Source organism: Callospermophilus lateralis, chromosome 7 (genome assembly GCF_048772815.1).
Source record: "Callospermophilus lateralis isolate mCalLat2 chromosome 7, mCalLat2.hap1, whole genome shotgun sequence".
Taxonomy (NCBI): domain Eukaryota; kingdom Metazoa; phylum Chordata; class Mammalia; order Rodentia; family Sciuridae; genus Callospermophilus; species Callospermophilus lateralis.
Genome location: NC_135311.1, coordinates 92,868,326 through 92,881,871, shown reverse-complemented (window position 1 = coordinate 92,881,871; position 13,546 = coordinate 92,868,326). Strand labels below are relative to the sequence as shown.

The following is a 13,546-nucleotide window of genomic DNA, read 5'->3' as shown; positions in this document are numbered from 1 at the left end:
GTTTGAATTATACCAATTCACTAGAATTCTAAAATATTCACATTATTTGCAATATAGAGATGTTTTTGCTATTTTTAAACATAGATTGAAATTCTAGATTTTTTTTTTCTTTTATGCCAGATCTTTTTTATTTTGATGCTGAACATTGAAACCAGGGCTTCCATTATGCTACACAAGTATTCTAACACTAAGCCACACCCTCAGTCCCAATGTTATCACATTTTTAAAAAGCAAACACAATAAAGCATATTAATTAAGAATATCTTCTAATGGTCTTTCAGAAGATCAGAGAATATCTATTAAAATTCCTATTGACGTTCAAAATCCCAGTTTCTTCTCATTTTACCCACTATGATTTTCCCCTAAATTTCCATAACAAATTCTTAAGACTGACTGGATCACTGTAAACTTTAATGACCATGTGTTCTTTCAATCATGAGTTAGCAAGACAGATTCCTTGAGTGAGGCAGGGGAGATAAGCTGATAATTACAGTAAAATATAATTTGTGCTACTAAGAATTTTGAACAGAATGCCTAAGAGGGAATGATTGGTGAATTATGCCTGGGAGAATCAGGAATGTCTTTCCAAAGAAGTGACATTTGAGTTGAATCCTGAAGAATGTTCAAGAATTTGTCAGGTTCAGAAGAGGAAAAGAAATTCAGGCAATCAGCACAGCAAAGCTGCAATTGAAAGCAAGAAAGGGTGCAACAGGTTCTGGTGACTTTAGCTTTAGGGGAACAGAGGCAGTGGATACAAAGGACTGATGGGAAAGAGGCTGCAAACTAGCACAATTAGGTTGTGAAAAATGTTATAATACCCAAGGGGTCTATGCACTGTGAATCAATTGACTTAAGCAAACTATCAGGAGAGACTCCAATGTTAATCAGATTGAAGTTCACCCGCACAAAGTGGCACTTCAATAAAATCGTTTATTTCTACATCATAGGATTTGTTTTACAACTGACAATAGAATTTACATCGGAATACAACCTTGCCCCTCCAGTTGTGAAATTTACAACAATTCCTTTTCATCCAAATGGTAAGGACTAAACTGAGATTTTTTTTTTTAATTATCAGGGGCTCTGTATCTATAATACTTATTCTTTATTAATGTTTAATATAATTATGTATCTTTTTAACAACTTAAATATGATTGTTTGTTGGGGAAACTGTGAAATTGAAGAAAAAAATTATGATCACCTCGAATCCTAATGCAAAGAGATAATACTTTTAATATGTTGACAAATTTATTTTCTTTTTTATGTATATATATTTTTTCTACATATATATATATATATATATATATATATATATATATATATATATATATATTATATATAGTTTTGAATCCAAGGATGCCAAACCTATACATGCAGAGGACCTACTGTAACCTAAATGCTCCTTATTACAGGAATTCTTAAGTGAAAAATCCCTTGTGATATCTTTTACCTTTAAACAAATCAAGAAAGATCTATGAAAGCTAGAATCTTGTTCATTGTTATATCCCTAGAATCTTCCTTGTTTGGTACATAGGTGCTCAAATATTTTTTGATAAATATTTATGTCTGAAAATATATTAACAGTTCACTGTTACATAAAAAACCATTTTGAACAACAAAATGTATAATATAATTACATTTAATAAATACACACACGTGTGCATGTGTATATGTATATGTAGCTTTTATGGACCAACTGGTAATAACTGAAAAATGGAATTGGTAGACAGGGGAACATTTGTATTTTACTTTATATTCTCTTATGTACTTTACCCCCCAGTACATTATTATTTTTTGTAATTAAAATCTATTCTTGAAATTCATAATGTAAAATTGTGCCATATTTGGTTTAGTATTTAGGACATTAATGGGTTAAATTTAATAGGATGTATTCTTATCCCCTAGGCCTCACTCCTCACATGGAGTAGAGGCAATTTCTGTCTCTAGGAGGGAAAAATACGGGAAAGCCTGTGATTGTTTTTTCCTCCCCTACTCTTCCCAAGAGAAGTCACTTACCTGACTGCGGAGGTGAGGGAAGGCATTGATCACCTGTGGCCCAGCACTTTCTCCACACTCTTTCTTTCCAACTATCCTGACCTTGGAATGGGTACAGTCTGTTCCTCCAAGCAGGAAACTTAAGCAGGCTGTTAGTTTGGTGGGTAAGTTCAAATCAGAGAGACTTTTGTGGAGCCAATTAAAGCCATTGATCAAATGTATCTTCCATTTCAGTCTCACATATAGCAAAGCTGATGTTAACTTCCTTCTTTTAACACCTTGGTCTGTTTCATACTTTTATGTGAACTTAAGAGGAAGGTTACCTCCAGTCCAGAAAGATAGCTATGTATAGTTTATTTTAAATTTATATAATTATTTTATATTTTATATTATATATATATATATATATATATATGCAAATTGTCTTTCAATGTAATCTGCATTGCCACCAGGAAATGTATACCAAGTTCTGTTTAGCACCGTTCAGTTCTGAGCATAGAAACTTTGGAGAAATTTTTTGCCTAATTGATAAGAATCTTGCTATTATTTTTAAATTATTATTATTATTTTCTTTACATTGTTGGCACTCAACCAGTGTCTCATACATGCTAGATTGCTATTATTCTAATAAACACTTCTTTGAATTCTTGTGAAGTAAACAATTTTTTCACTTTTGTGATTATATTTCTAATTTGATGACTTATCTGACATAATTTACAATATCACATTATGTCATAGATGTTGCAAATATTCCTAATTTGACACTAGTTTTAATTTTGTTCATGCTGTTTTCTTTTTACATCTAGGATTAAACTTTTTTATGTAATCAGATCTATTAATTTTGTTATTTGTGGTTTTTGCCATTCTCTTTAAGTTTAATGAGCTTTTTGTGAAACAAAATCTAGTAATTATTTTAATTTTCTTCTAGTTAATCTATAGTTTCATTTTTCATATTTGGCTCTATTCTATTTTTTTTTCTTTAAACACTGAATTAGTTAATTAGCTGTGTGAGGACATAAGCCAATGTTTGGCATCTTTCCAATCTAATATAACAGACTGGAGGGAAGTTTCATCCCATCCAACATGTGGATTTCATTTCTGGTCTAGGCATTTTGATATTTATAAGTTTCAAAGGATAATATTATTATATATCAACATCAATGTATTATTTTAATACAGTAGACCCATATACTGGTCAGCCCTGTATAGATTTTTTGGACAACCCCAAGATGTGGAATACAGGCTATACATTGAGCAGTATCTTACTTGCCCTACAGGTAAGAATAGATTTATTATAATGCTTTCTTTAAAACTCCAAATATTCAAAACACAAGGATCAAAATGTACAATGCATATTTAAATGTTTAAAGGATTTGAGAAAGCTTATGTAAATCAACATTCTATATCTAGACACAGAGTGGAACTTAAGTTATAAAGATTTTTATTTTAATTTGAAATTGTAGTTAAGGGCCTCTACAACCAGAGAATACACATTTTATAATAGAAGAAAATAATGGTTTGGATGGTTTCAATTGTGGAAATATAGTCTTAGGTTTTCTTTTGGCTCTTAACTTTATTTCCTAATACAAAACAGGCCTTTTAAATCTTTCCTCATTCATGAACCTTGCCTTCTTCAGAAGAGGTGAATCACATGACTATAACTTAAAATGCTTTATTTTATCCTGTGTTCTGACAGTGCTGGCTAGTTTCTTTTATAAATGTTCATATCAAACCCAGCAAATAATTAAACCAGGAATTATCTCCTCTCCTCATATAGGAGCCTGTTTCCCAAGTGCCACCACCTTTATGCCCTGGACCCATGGTCCCTAGAAGCATACCTCTGTCTTATGTTATTCCTGACCCTTAAAAGCCCTCCTCTCTCATCTGATGCTAAAATTAATTCCATGGAATTTGTTTTGACTACTTGGATCAGGCTTAGCGCTATTCTATCTAGGGACTTACTTATCATTAATAATATCTGGAGATAAACTATTAACTTTTGATTATCTGAAATACTTGGAGAACAAAGGAGTTTGATTTAATTGAATTTTCTCAACAGAATTATAATACAAATCCCATTTCTTCTACTTATTTTTTAAATGAGTAAAATAATAGTTAATTTTTCTATCTAGTCATCTTAGTACACTGAATGAGTAAAGTGTAATCTTTCAAAAAGATTTCATGTCCAATTCAATAATTATTTTATTCTACAAATATGTATTAAGCCTCTACTTGTATGAGGATGATTCTGGGAAAGAGACATTTGAGCAAAAATTTCAAGGAACTGAGTGAATGTGCTATTCAGGTATCTGGGGTTGAACTTTTGGATCCCTTTAAACTGAGATATATTCCTTTCTCTTCCATCTGAAATACAGTCTGTCATAAGAATAATAAAGTTGAATGTTCCCAAAATGTAATGAGTGATGGAAAACTGGAATGAACTGGTGAAAATTTTGAATTGAAGAATATTGTAATGAAAGGAAAATTGGGGTTCTAAGATTGCTTGCCTTCAAATCCTGTTTTTTCTACTTGATATCCTTGCACTGTTGGATAAGTTTGTCTCTCCATACCTCAATTTCTTTAGCTACGAGAAAGATAGTTATTTGGGCTGGGGCTGTAGCTCAATGGCAGAGCACTAGCATTGTGTGAGGCACTGAGTTTGATCCTCAGCACCACATAAAAAAAATAAATAAAATAAAGGCATGCCATCAATATATAACTAAGAAAACATTAAAAGAAAGAAAGAAAGAAAGAAAGAAAGAAAGGCAGTTATTAGTAGCTACATCATGTGACTTGTGAGGTTAAATTAATGGGTACATGTGAAAGTAATTGGAACTGTGCCTACTCCAAGAGCACAACAGGTGATAGTAAATATCATGATTATTTTTACTATTAAACAGTCAAGCAAAGTGACCACAGGGTGTTGCCAAATATATTGAGAAAAACCAGTAGATAATACAGTTACTCATCTTTTTTTAATATATTAATAAAACAAGTATGTCACATCACAGAAGATTAACAATGTAAGGGGAAAGAAAACAAAATCACTGATCATCATAAAGGAAACTCCTAGCTCTATTGTTGTTAGTTTTTCTCCCCTGGGAGCTTTTTTTAAATTTGAGATTACCACATAACTAATTTAAAGGTTGAATCTTTTTTTTTTTTTTTTTTTTTTTTGCCATTTTAGCAGGATGTTTGATTTATACATTTTAAAATACACTTATATACCAGTTCTTAAAAATCATTAAATATACATAATAGCTTGTGTATACATGAGGTGAATAGGTCTTGGGCCTAGTGGTTAATAAGCAGACTACTGAATAAACTTTTCCAGCTGTGCCTCTCTGAGTAAGATTATCTCTCCAGCCAAAGACCAAAAGTTTGCTCTTTGAAGAGAAGTTTCATCTGCTTCCCACCCACTTTGAAAGGTATGTTGAGAGCCACAGCCGAAGGGGCCCCAACAAACTTCCAGCTGCCAGCAAAGTTCTAGCTGCCAACTGATTGGCTCCTCTGCGGTGATGCTCATTGGGCTGTTTCCCCGCCCTTTCAGACCACTGAGCTGCTCATTGGGGGACTTTTTTGGGCTCTGCCCACGTGACCCAGCCAATCAGCCTCAAGAGCAGGAGGAGTGGAGGGGGAGGGCGTTGAGAGGCTTGTGGGAAGCCGGTGGAGGCAGTTGGGCTCTGAGGGAATTCCTGAAGAGCTCCTGTGGTGTGGCCCCTGTGTGTTCTAAAAATAAAGTTCGTTTCTGCTTGATAAGTGGCTCCTGAATTGTGCCCAGCCAGACTGCGGCAAAGGTATATTACGATCTACACTGAATCCTTATTTTGGTGATTTAATATTCTTGGAAATATGGCTTAAATGTGTTTTCCAAACAGGAAAATCCAAGTAATGGCAGACAATGCTAGTTGCTTTGGAAATAACAGATGTCAAATGATTGCTTTCATTAGTGAAAGATAGCCATAATTTCCATAACTTTTAAGCCACCATGATTGACTTTGTTCTACATCTACAAATAAGTATTATATTAGTAATGCATAATTTGTAGTATTTTTAATTTTATTATAGAGTTTGCATGTCACATAATGTTCAAAATACTGAATTATTGAATAAATACTTGCAGTTTGACGTAAGATCATTTTGAGGTGCCAGATAAACAAATCATGGTCTAGCAGAACTATTCATTTCTAATTCCCACTGATCTCATTTGGTCGAGGGCACAGATACTGCAGTAAGCAAAATTTTTAAAGAGTTCCCCCTGAGACTGCCATCCTCCAGTTATTCAAACACTAGACTAAGTACTACTGTGAAAGCACTTGCAGAGGGAATTATGGTTACTAATCAGCTGACCTGAAAATAGGAGGTTGTTCTGGATTATGCAGATGGACCAAAGTAATCATGAACCCTCAGCAATAGAAGAAGAAGGCAGAAGAGTCAAAGAAAAGCAGTGGAAGGAGAGGGGATGTGGGCAAAGGGAATGTAAGAGAGATTCCAAGGAGAAGAAAATTTGTCATTCCATTGTGGTCTCAGATCCTCAGAGTTCACTACAGAGACTGGAGATAGGTCTCTAGGAGCTGAGGGTGGCTCCCAGGTAACAGCCGGTAAAAATAAATACAATCCAGAAAGGAACTGAATTCATTTCACCCTCTGAGTGAGCTTGGAAGCAGATTCTTCCCAGAATCATCTGATAAGAGACCCCGCAATCACTTTGATTTCAATCTTGTTAAATCCAAAGTGAAACCAGCCTAAGCAGAAATGTGAGATAATAAATTTGTGCCATTTTAAAGCTGCTAAATTTGTGGTAACTATTACAGCAACAATAGAAAACTACTACTACAGATATGGTCTTAACCATGACCTGGAGGGATATCGACGTGTGAGCAAGCACAAACGTGCTTGTTTATCCATGTATCTAATGTGATCTTGTGTTAAAATGTGTTGACCCATGTACAGAGATGTTTCAATATTCCTTAATGTTTATTTCCATTTACGCGTAAATCCAATTTAAATTTATACGACAGAAAGAAATGTTATAGGAAAGAACTTTTAACTCGCTCTCATCCTAGTTTAAGCCAAGATAGATCAAGAGTTTCTTCAGAGTACAGATTCTGTTGTGCTATCTTTATATTGATCTCTAGGTCTATACAAATATGCTTGTTGAGAGCTGTATGTATTTGTTTGTCTTTTTGTGCTGTGAAAAAGTTTACTTTAAAAACTCACATACATTGTGTGTTTTCTTTTAGGTTATGCTTTCTTACCCAGTGCTGGAAAACCCAGTGAACATGCAAGCGGCCCAAATGCTGATTAAAGATGAATATATGTATAGAAAAATAATTCGAAAGCTATTCCAGGAGCCATTAAAACGTAAGGAAGGCTTGTTATTTGTCAACTATCATTTATACAATGAGCATTTATAGCAAATAAATGATCTAACAAATAATTGTTATATAAGGAAATATTTGAATATTATAGAGGGGCCTATTTACTCCATTTTCAGTAATGAAATGATACTAAGATCTCTTCTATTATAATTTTTTTGTCTGTCTAATCAGTGATCCTTTTTTAAAAATCAGCAAAGATGGGAAGTTCGGTGTCTTTATATGTTATGGAAGCAGATTCTTCCCAGAATCATCTGATAAGGTCATAAGAATGGATGGTGCCTACCCATCATAATAGGATATCTTTAACTCATATCTGTAATGGATATTTCCCAGACTTTACCTGCAGTACCCTAGATGTTATTCAAGTGAGAGTACTTTCCTCTTGATTAACAAAACACTCAGCATGTTCTTCTGGAGCATTCTCTCCCAGGTATTCCTTCTAATAGGCTCGTGGAATTGGTACCTGAAGCTCTCCAAAATCTGCTTTAATGTCCAGTGTTTTTCTGATACCCTGGTATACTCCCTTTGACCCTTGACTTTGGCTCTGTTGCTCCTGTGCTTTCTCTCCAGTTAGCAGAACTCGGAGGGCTTTCCCCACAGGTGAGAACTGCTCTTCCCTTTGTATCTCTGTCCCTCCTCCTAATAAGTAGCACACAACTACTTTGCATAGCAGCTGGCATCATTACCTCCCCAGCCACTGGGCTTTGACCTTTACTGGTGTTTTTTCTCTTTTATTTCTATTGTCTCTTTTCCAGTCCCCTTCTAGGACTCCCATCCCTGCCCCTAGTCCATTAGCTAGGTCTGTACAATTGTGGCCAAGTTCAACTCCTTCTCTTCTACAGGAATTTGGGGTCTGATGCAAATCAAACAATATCGATCAGGCATCTTTCCCAGTATCTCCAAATATGTCTTGGTTTTCTCAGAATTTCTCAAACATTCCCTGACATTTTTTAGTTTAATCTCTACACAGAGAGCAGTACTGCTTCACTTGGACCACATTTCTGAATCTACCAATATTCTGTAGCATTCGAAGCTGTATCCTCTGGAGATTAGTACTGGCTTTCAGTAAATATCTGTGGGATGAATAAAGAAATGATATATACCACATAACCTTCCACTGAGGCCAATAGTACTAGCATTACAAAGAAACACTCTATATAACAAAGTTATATCAGTATTTCTGGTGAGTGACTATTTTCAAAACTGGTTCTAAAGAATTTACTGCAATAAATGATTTTGTACAATAGATTTTGGGTTTTCCCTGCAGAAAGAAAAGAGAAGATACCTGATGGAGGTCAGTCCTTTCTTTTGTCCTCCACAGGTAGACAACAGCCTTTATTTCTTTCAGTTCTCCAACTTTGCCAGCACGCTTTCCAGAAAAGCTGCTCACATTACCACACTGCCCAGGAAATGAGTGATAAACCAAATAGTTTGGAAGCTTTCACTTAATTCACTTATGTATGTTGGTGAAATGTATGGAAATACAATAGAGTATTTAAGTGTCTACTTGCTTCTGCCATCTTGGCTGGGCCAGGAATGGTAGTGTGGGGTGCCAGGAAGAGAAAATTTTCCACAGCTTCATAGAGAAAGAGTGTCCTAATATAGTAGAGACAGTGGCTACGCATCAGGAATGAGTAAGTGGCAGACACTTGTTCACTCTAAATTAGATGGTAGTATGTCTCTGTTGGAAACTGCATCCCATAAGAATTAATTACTTGTAACCTTTGGGGAAATGGTCTACTAGAATATTAGTAGAATCCTTTCTCATGTTACATATTTAAAATATCAGTACAGAGATCTAGGGAAAGCATAGGAAAACTATCACAGTTTTAAATGACACAAAACTGGAACAGATAGTTAATTGTGTAAACAAGAAACAAGATGCAACTAATTGTGTCATCTTGATAGTCATTAATTATAGAGTAGAGCTCTCTCCTCAGAGCCTGGAGTAGTGTCTGATAGGAGGTATTGCATAAAAATTTTGTAGAATGAGTGAGAAAAAAAAGGCATGAACTTAGATCCAGATTTTACTTTGTCGTTTATTTAGTACTTTCAAACACATGTAATCATCTGATCCTCACATTCTCTTCCTCAGTGAGGAATCCAAGGATGACTTGATTAACCTAAGCTGCAGAGTCAGGGCTTCAGCCTGGGCCTTCCCACTTTCCCGTTGCTTCCAAGTTTAATGGAACAAATGTAAAATCACTCATTTAGGGTCAAAAAATTAAAATTTGCAAGTACAGAATGGAAGACTGACTTGATAGAAGAACTTAATTTTACAAAAAAGTTCTTGTGGGGAGATATTTGCTTAATGTAAACTAGTAGTAGGAAAGTATCCTCTTACTAAGTATTTGTTACATAATCATTTTACCCTACTTTGATTTGGTGGTCCTTATGTACATTACTTATATGCTCAATTATAACATCATGGTTTTTGCTGCTGAAGAAAATGTGTATGTATAGCCTATGGAAGAAAGAAAATCAAAGGCAATGATAAAAGCTGTTTTCAAATTTTTGAAGAGAAATACAGAAAAAGAGATTTCTTCTGTGTTGCTCCTAAAACTGAAGTATAGGACTACATTGAAGTTAGAAGTCTGTCATATTTCCTATCCCTTCTAAACTGTAATCAGTGAAGTCCAGAATTTACAGGTTTGGCCCAGCCCCATGTCAAAATATATCTGGAATACACTTGAGATTTTTTTCCCTCATAATCAAGTATCTGGAATAAATTGTGTTATCCTAAGCTAAGTTTGGTATTTGATATGCAGATGCAAATGCCTCTCATTCTCCAAACTCTTTCCTGACATCTGCATAGCTAGTTAGGTCTTTGCCTTGACAAGAAGATACCAAGCTCTGAGCTCAGACCCAATGGGTGGTGGCCCAGTGACTTTCCCATGTCCTGATAGCCTCCTTTCCTTTAGCCATGTGCCTGTCTCCCTTAGAGTGTTCATATACCCCTAACTACCTGGCCCAGTCCTGGTGCAATGATTTCTAGTACTCCTTTTCCCTTGCAGTAACCACTTTGCACAATAAGTTATATAGCCAGTTGGGTACCTAACTGGTCTTTCCTAGAAGTAAATACCATTATAGTTGCCGATCCTGAATGGTAAAATCCATCAGCTCCCAGCTGGCTGAACATGAAGAAGAATTCTCTTAAAATTCAAGTAACTTAAAATAGTGGGCAAGGTCAGACTGACAGATCCCCTATCACTAATGCTTTTCTTTTATAACTGGTGTTTATTTAGTAGTTACATGACTGTTTCTCAGGGGCGTCATCAAAGAAGTTCTTACTTGGTTTTAAGAGTTGAGCATGGAGGCCTTTCAAGTACCTTTAGACTTATACTTTACTCAGGTTACAAAAACTTGGAGAGGGAAGGTCTATAAGGAGAGAATGCATGGCAACTTTGCCTTCTAGATTCTGAGTATTGTTTCTTCCCAATTTGTTACAAAAGAATTTTATTTGACCTCTATGGATTTTTATAAATTTGTTCTTGTGAATTGTGATTTGTGTGTGCTTATATGGTCAAATGGCTATTTGTTTTCTCTTTGCCATGGTTGTTTTGCTATTTTAAAACATAAGGTTTAAGGCTGGGGCTGTAGCTTAGTGGCAGAGCACTTGCCTTGTACATGTGAGGCACTGGGTTCAATCCTCAGCACCACATAAAAATAAACAAATAAAATAAAGGTATGCTGTCCATCTACAACTACAAAAAAATTTTAAAAAAACATAAGATTTAAAGAATTTTAAAAATTTTTGGTTGAAGGAAAATATGAGGGTAAACTGAATAATGGTAGCCAAACCTGAGATTTTTTTTCTTAGCCAGGTATATTTCTATAGCTTTTGACAAATAAAGAAAATCATCTTAATAAGTTTCAGACACTTGTCTAAGTAACCTGTAATGCAATAGCTAGCTGATGAGTCAATACTAGGACAAAGGGAATTATAGAAATATTAAGAAGAATATAATGCTAATTTACATTAAACTTTTAAGAACCTAATAATTATGCAAATAAATTCTGTTCTGCTTATGGCTAGAAAAACATTGTGATGAGCATTTGATTCTTTTCCAGCTCAAACTCCAAATTAGTTCACTATTTTTTTAAAAAAATCTTCTTAACAACAGGGAAATTTTAAAGAAAATTGCCTCTACAAATGAGGCAAGTGATGTCTCATAAGGTTTTAGCTCTGTTTTTTGTTTTGATTTTTAGAATGAGTACATATAATTTTTTTGTTCTTGTTGTTAGATGTACGAATGCCTATCCACCTGGATGTCCAGGGAAAAGAAACAGTCCAATAGCACTGCTTTCTCTCTAAAGAACATGAGTTTTAATGCTGTCATTCAGAACCAATGATTACAGTAGTTTTACAAATGTCCTGTTACTTACAGCTATCATGAGATACAGAAAACCTGTTTTTAACAGGGTGGTAGCATGTGGATCTATTTGCTGTGACTATACACTTCTTTTTCCCTGTTTGTATTTTAGTGTACCAGATAGTCCAGGAACATTTTAGCGAAGTCTCTATAGCTAAAAATGTTAAATATCTATTTTCTATCAAAGAAGTTTATGTTTATAGCTTTGAGGAACATATAATAGGAATCGATTCTTTTGAAAGAAAGCGAACCTCAGAAGCTCACATATTTTATCCTTGAGTGCTGCCCCCTAGAGGCAGTGATATGTCCAGCACTGACCACTACATTTCTAGGCTTACTCTGTGCTAATATTTCTTAAGTTTTCAATTTTAGATATTATTTATAGGTGTGGTCTTATGAAATAGAAAGATTTGTCTATTATGCTGCTATTCTCTCCCACATTTCCTCTCTCTCTCTTCCTCCTAAAATAGCTTGGTTACATTAATATGACTAAATATTCATCACAAATAAGCCATGAATGAAGCGCTTTCTTTTCTTTTACACATGGTTTGATTTTCCATTCTCTGTTTTTTACAAACATTCCCTCTATTCTTCCCATAAACTTTCTAACCCAGGGAGTCAATCAATGTTGGATCTGTTCCACTTTCCTCACTTCCTTCCTGGAATATCTCATCCTCTTTTAATTCCGGATTGGCAGTTTTCCGGCAGGTGTGCTGGAATGTTCCTTTTGTCTGCCTTCTGGGTTGGAAATCTTGCTCAATGCCTCATTTTCCTTTCATTGGTGTGTTCCTTCATTTTCTCGGAGGACACTCTCCAGAAACTTCCTGCTACAGAAGGTCTAAATATATTTTTCCATTATTTTCTGTGATTATTCTACTCTTATATGCTCATGGCTTAGCTGCCTTTTAGTTTGGAAATAACTTTCTTTCAAAAATGTAGAAACACTATTCTCTTTTACTTTCTAGGGTTCCTTTTGTGAAATCTGATGTTATTCAGTAGTCCAGTTCTTCACACATAATTCTTAATTTCTGGAAGCTTTTAAAATCTTTTATTACCAGTGATTAAAAATTTCTTGACAATGTTACTTAGTTGTATTTTTTGTTGTTTCCCCACCCCTCCTTCCATTCACTGTACAGGGCATTTGATAAGCTATTGAAATATCAAAATATTATCTTTCAGTTCCAGAAAGTTCTCTTGGAATTCCTTGCCCCGCCCCCCCCCCCATTTTCTCTTTTGTCTCCTCTTATAGCTCCTATGATTGGGTCATTAGATCTGTTGATCTGATTCTTTAGTTCTTAAAATTGTTAGCACAAAATGACAGAGCCAGGTGCAAACTTCACAGAGCAGCACAGCCTTTATTCAGCACTGGAGTCATGCCTCTGGCGGACCCACTTTCCTGAAAGAAAATGAGCCACTGGCCAAGGGGGGAGTCTGTGCTTATACAGGTTACACTGAGACTTAATTATCAACACAGCGTGTCAGTTTGGGCACTCAGAAAACATTTGTGAGAATTTGTCCATTCATATGATGAACATATAATGAATGGTCTATTTATTTTTTAAATTAATTAATTAATTAATTTTACTGTAGAATGCATTTTGACATATAGTACACAAATGGAGACCAACTTCTTATTCCTCTGGCTGTACATGGTCAGAGTCACTCCACTTGTGTAAACATACATGTATATGATTACATGTAACAATGTCTGTCTCTTTCTACTGTCCTTCCCATCCCCACAATCCCACTCCTCTCCTCACTCCCCTCTACACAAACCAAAGTTCCTTCATTCTTCCC

General features: G+C 35.1%; 1 protein-coding gene across 1 annotated transcript in view; it reads left to right on the top strand.

The window, feature by feature from the left end:
• Ube2u (ubiquitin conjugating enzyme E2 U) overlaps positions 1–13,546 on the top strand; it is a 34,177-nt gene that overhangs the window by 1,975 nt on the left and 18,656 nt on the right. Inside the window, exons 3-5 of the mRNA XM_076862919.1 lie at positions 948–1,040; positions 3,175–3,272; positions 7,239–7,359. Coding sequence (XP_076719034.1) covers positions 948–1,040; positions 3,175–3,272; positions 7,239–7,359 — 312 coding nt within the window. The remainder of the gene's footprint in view (positions 1–947; positions 1,041–3,174; positions 3,273–7,238; positions 7,360–13,546) is intronic.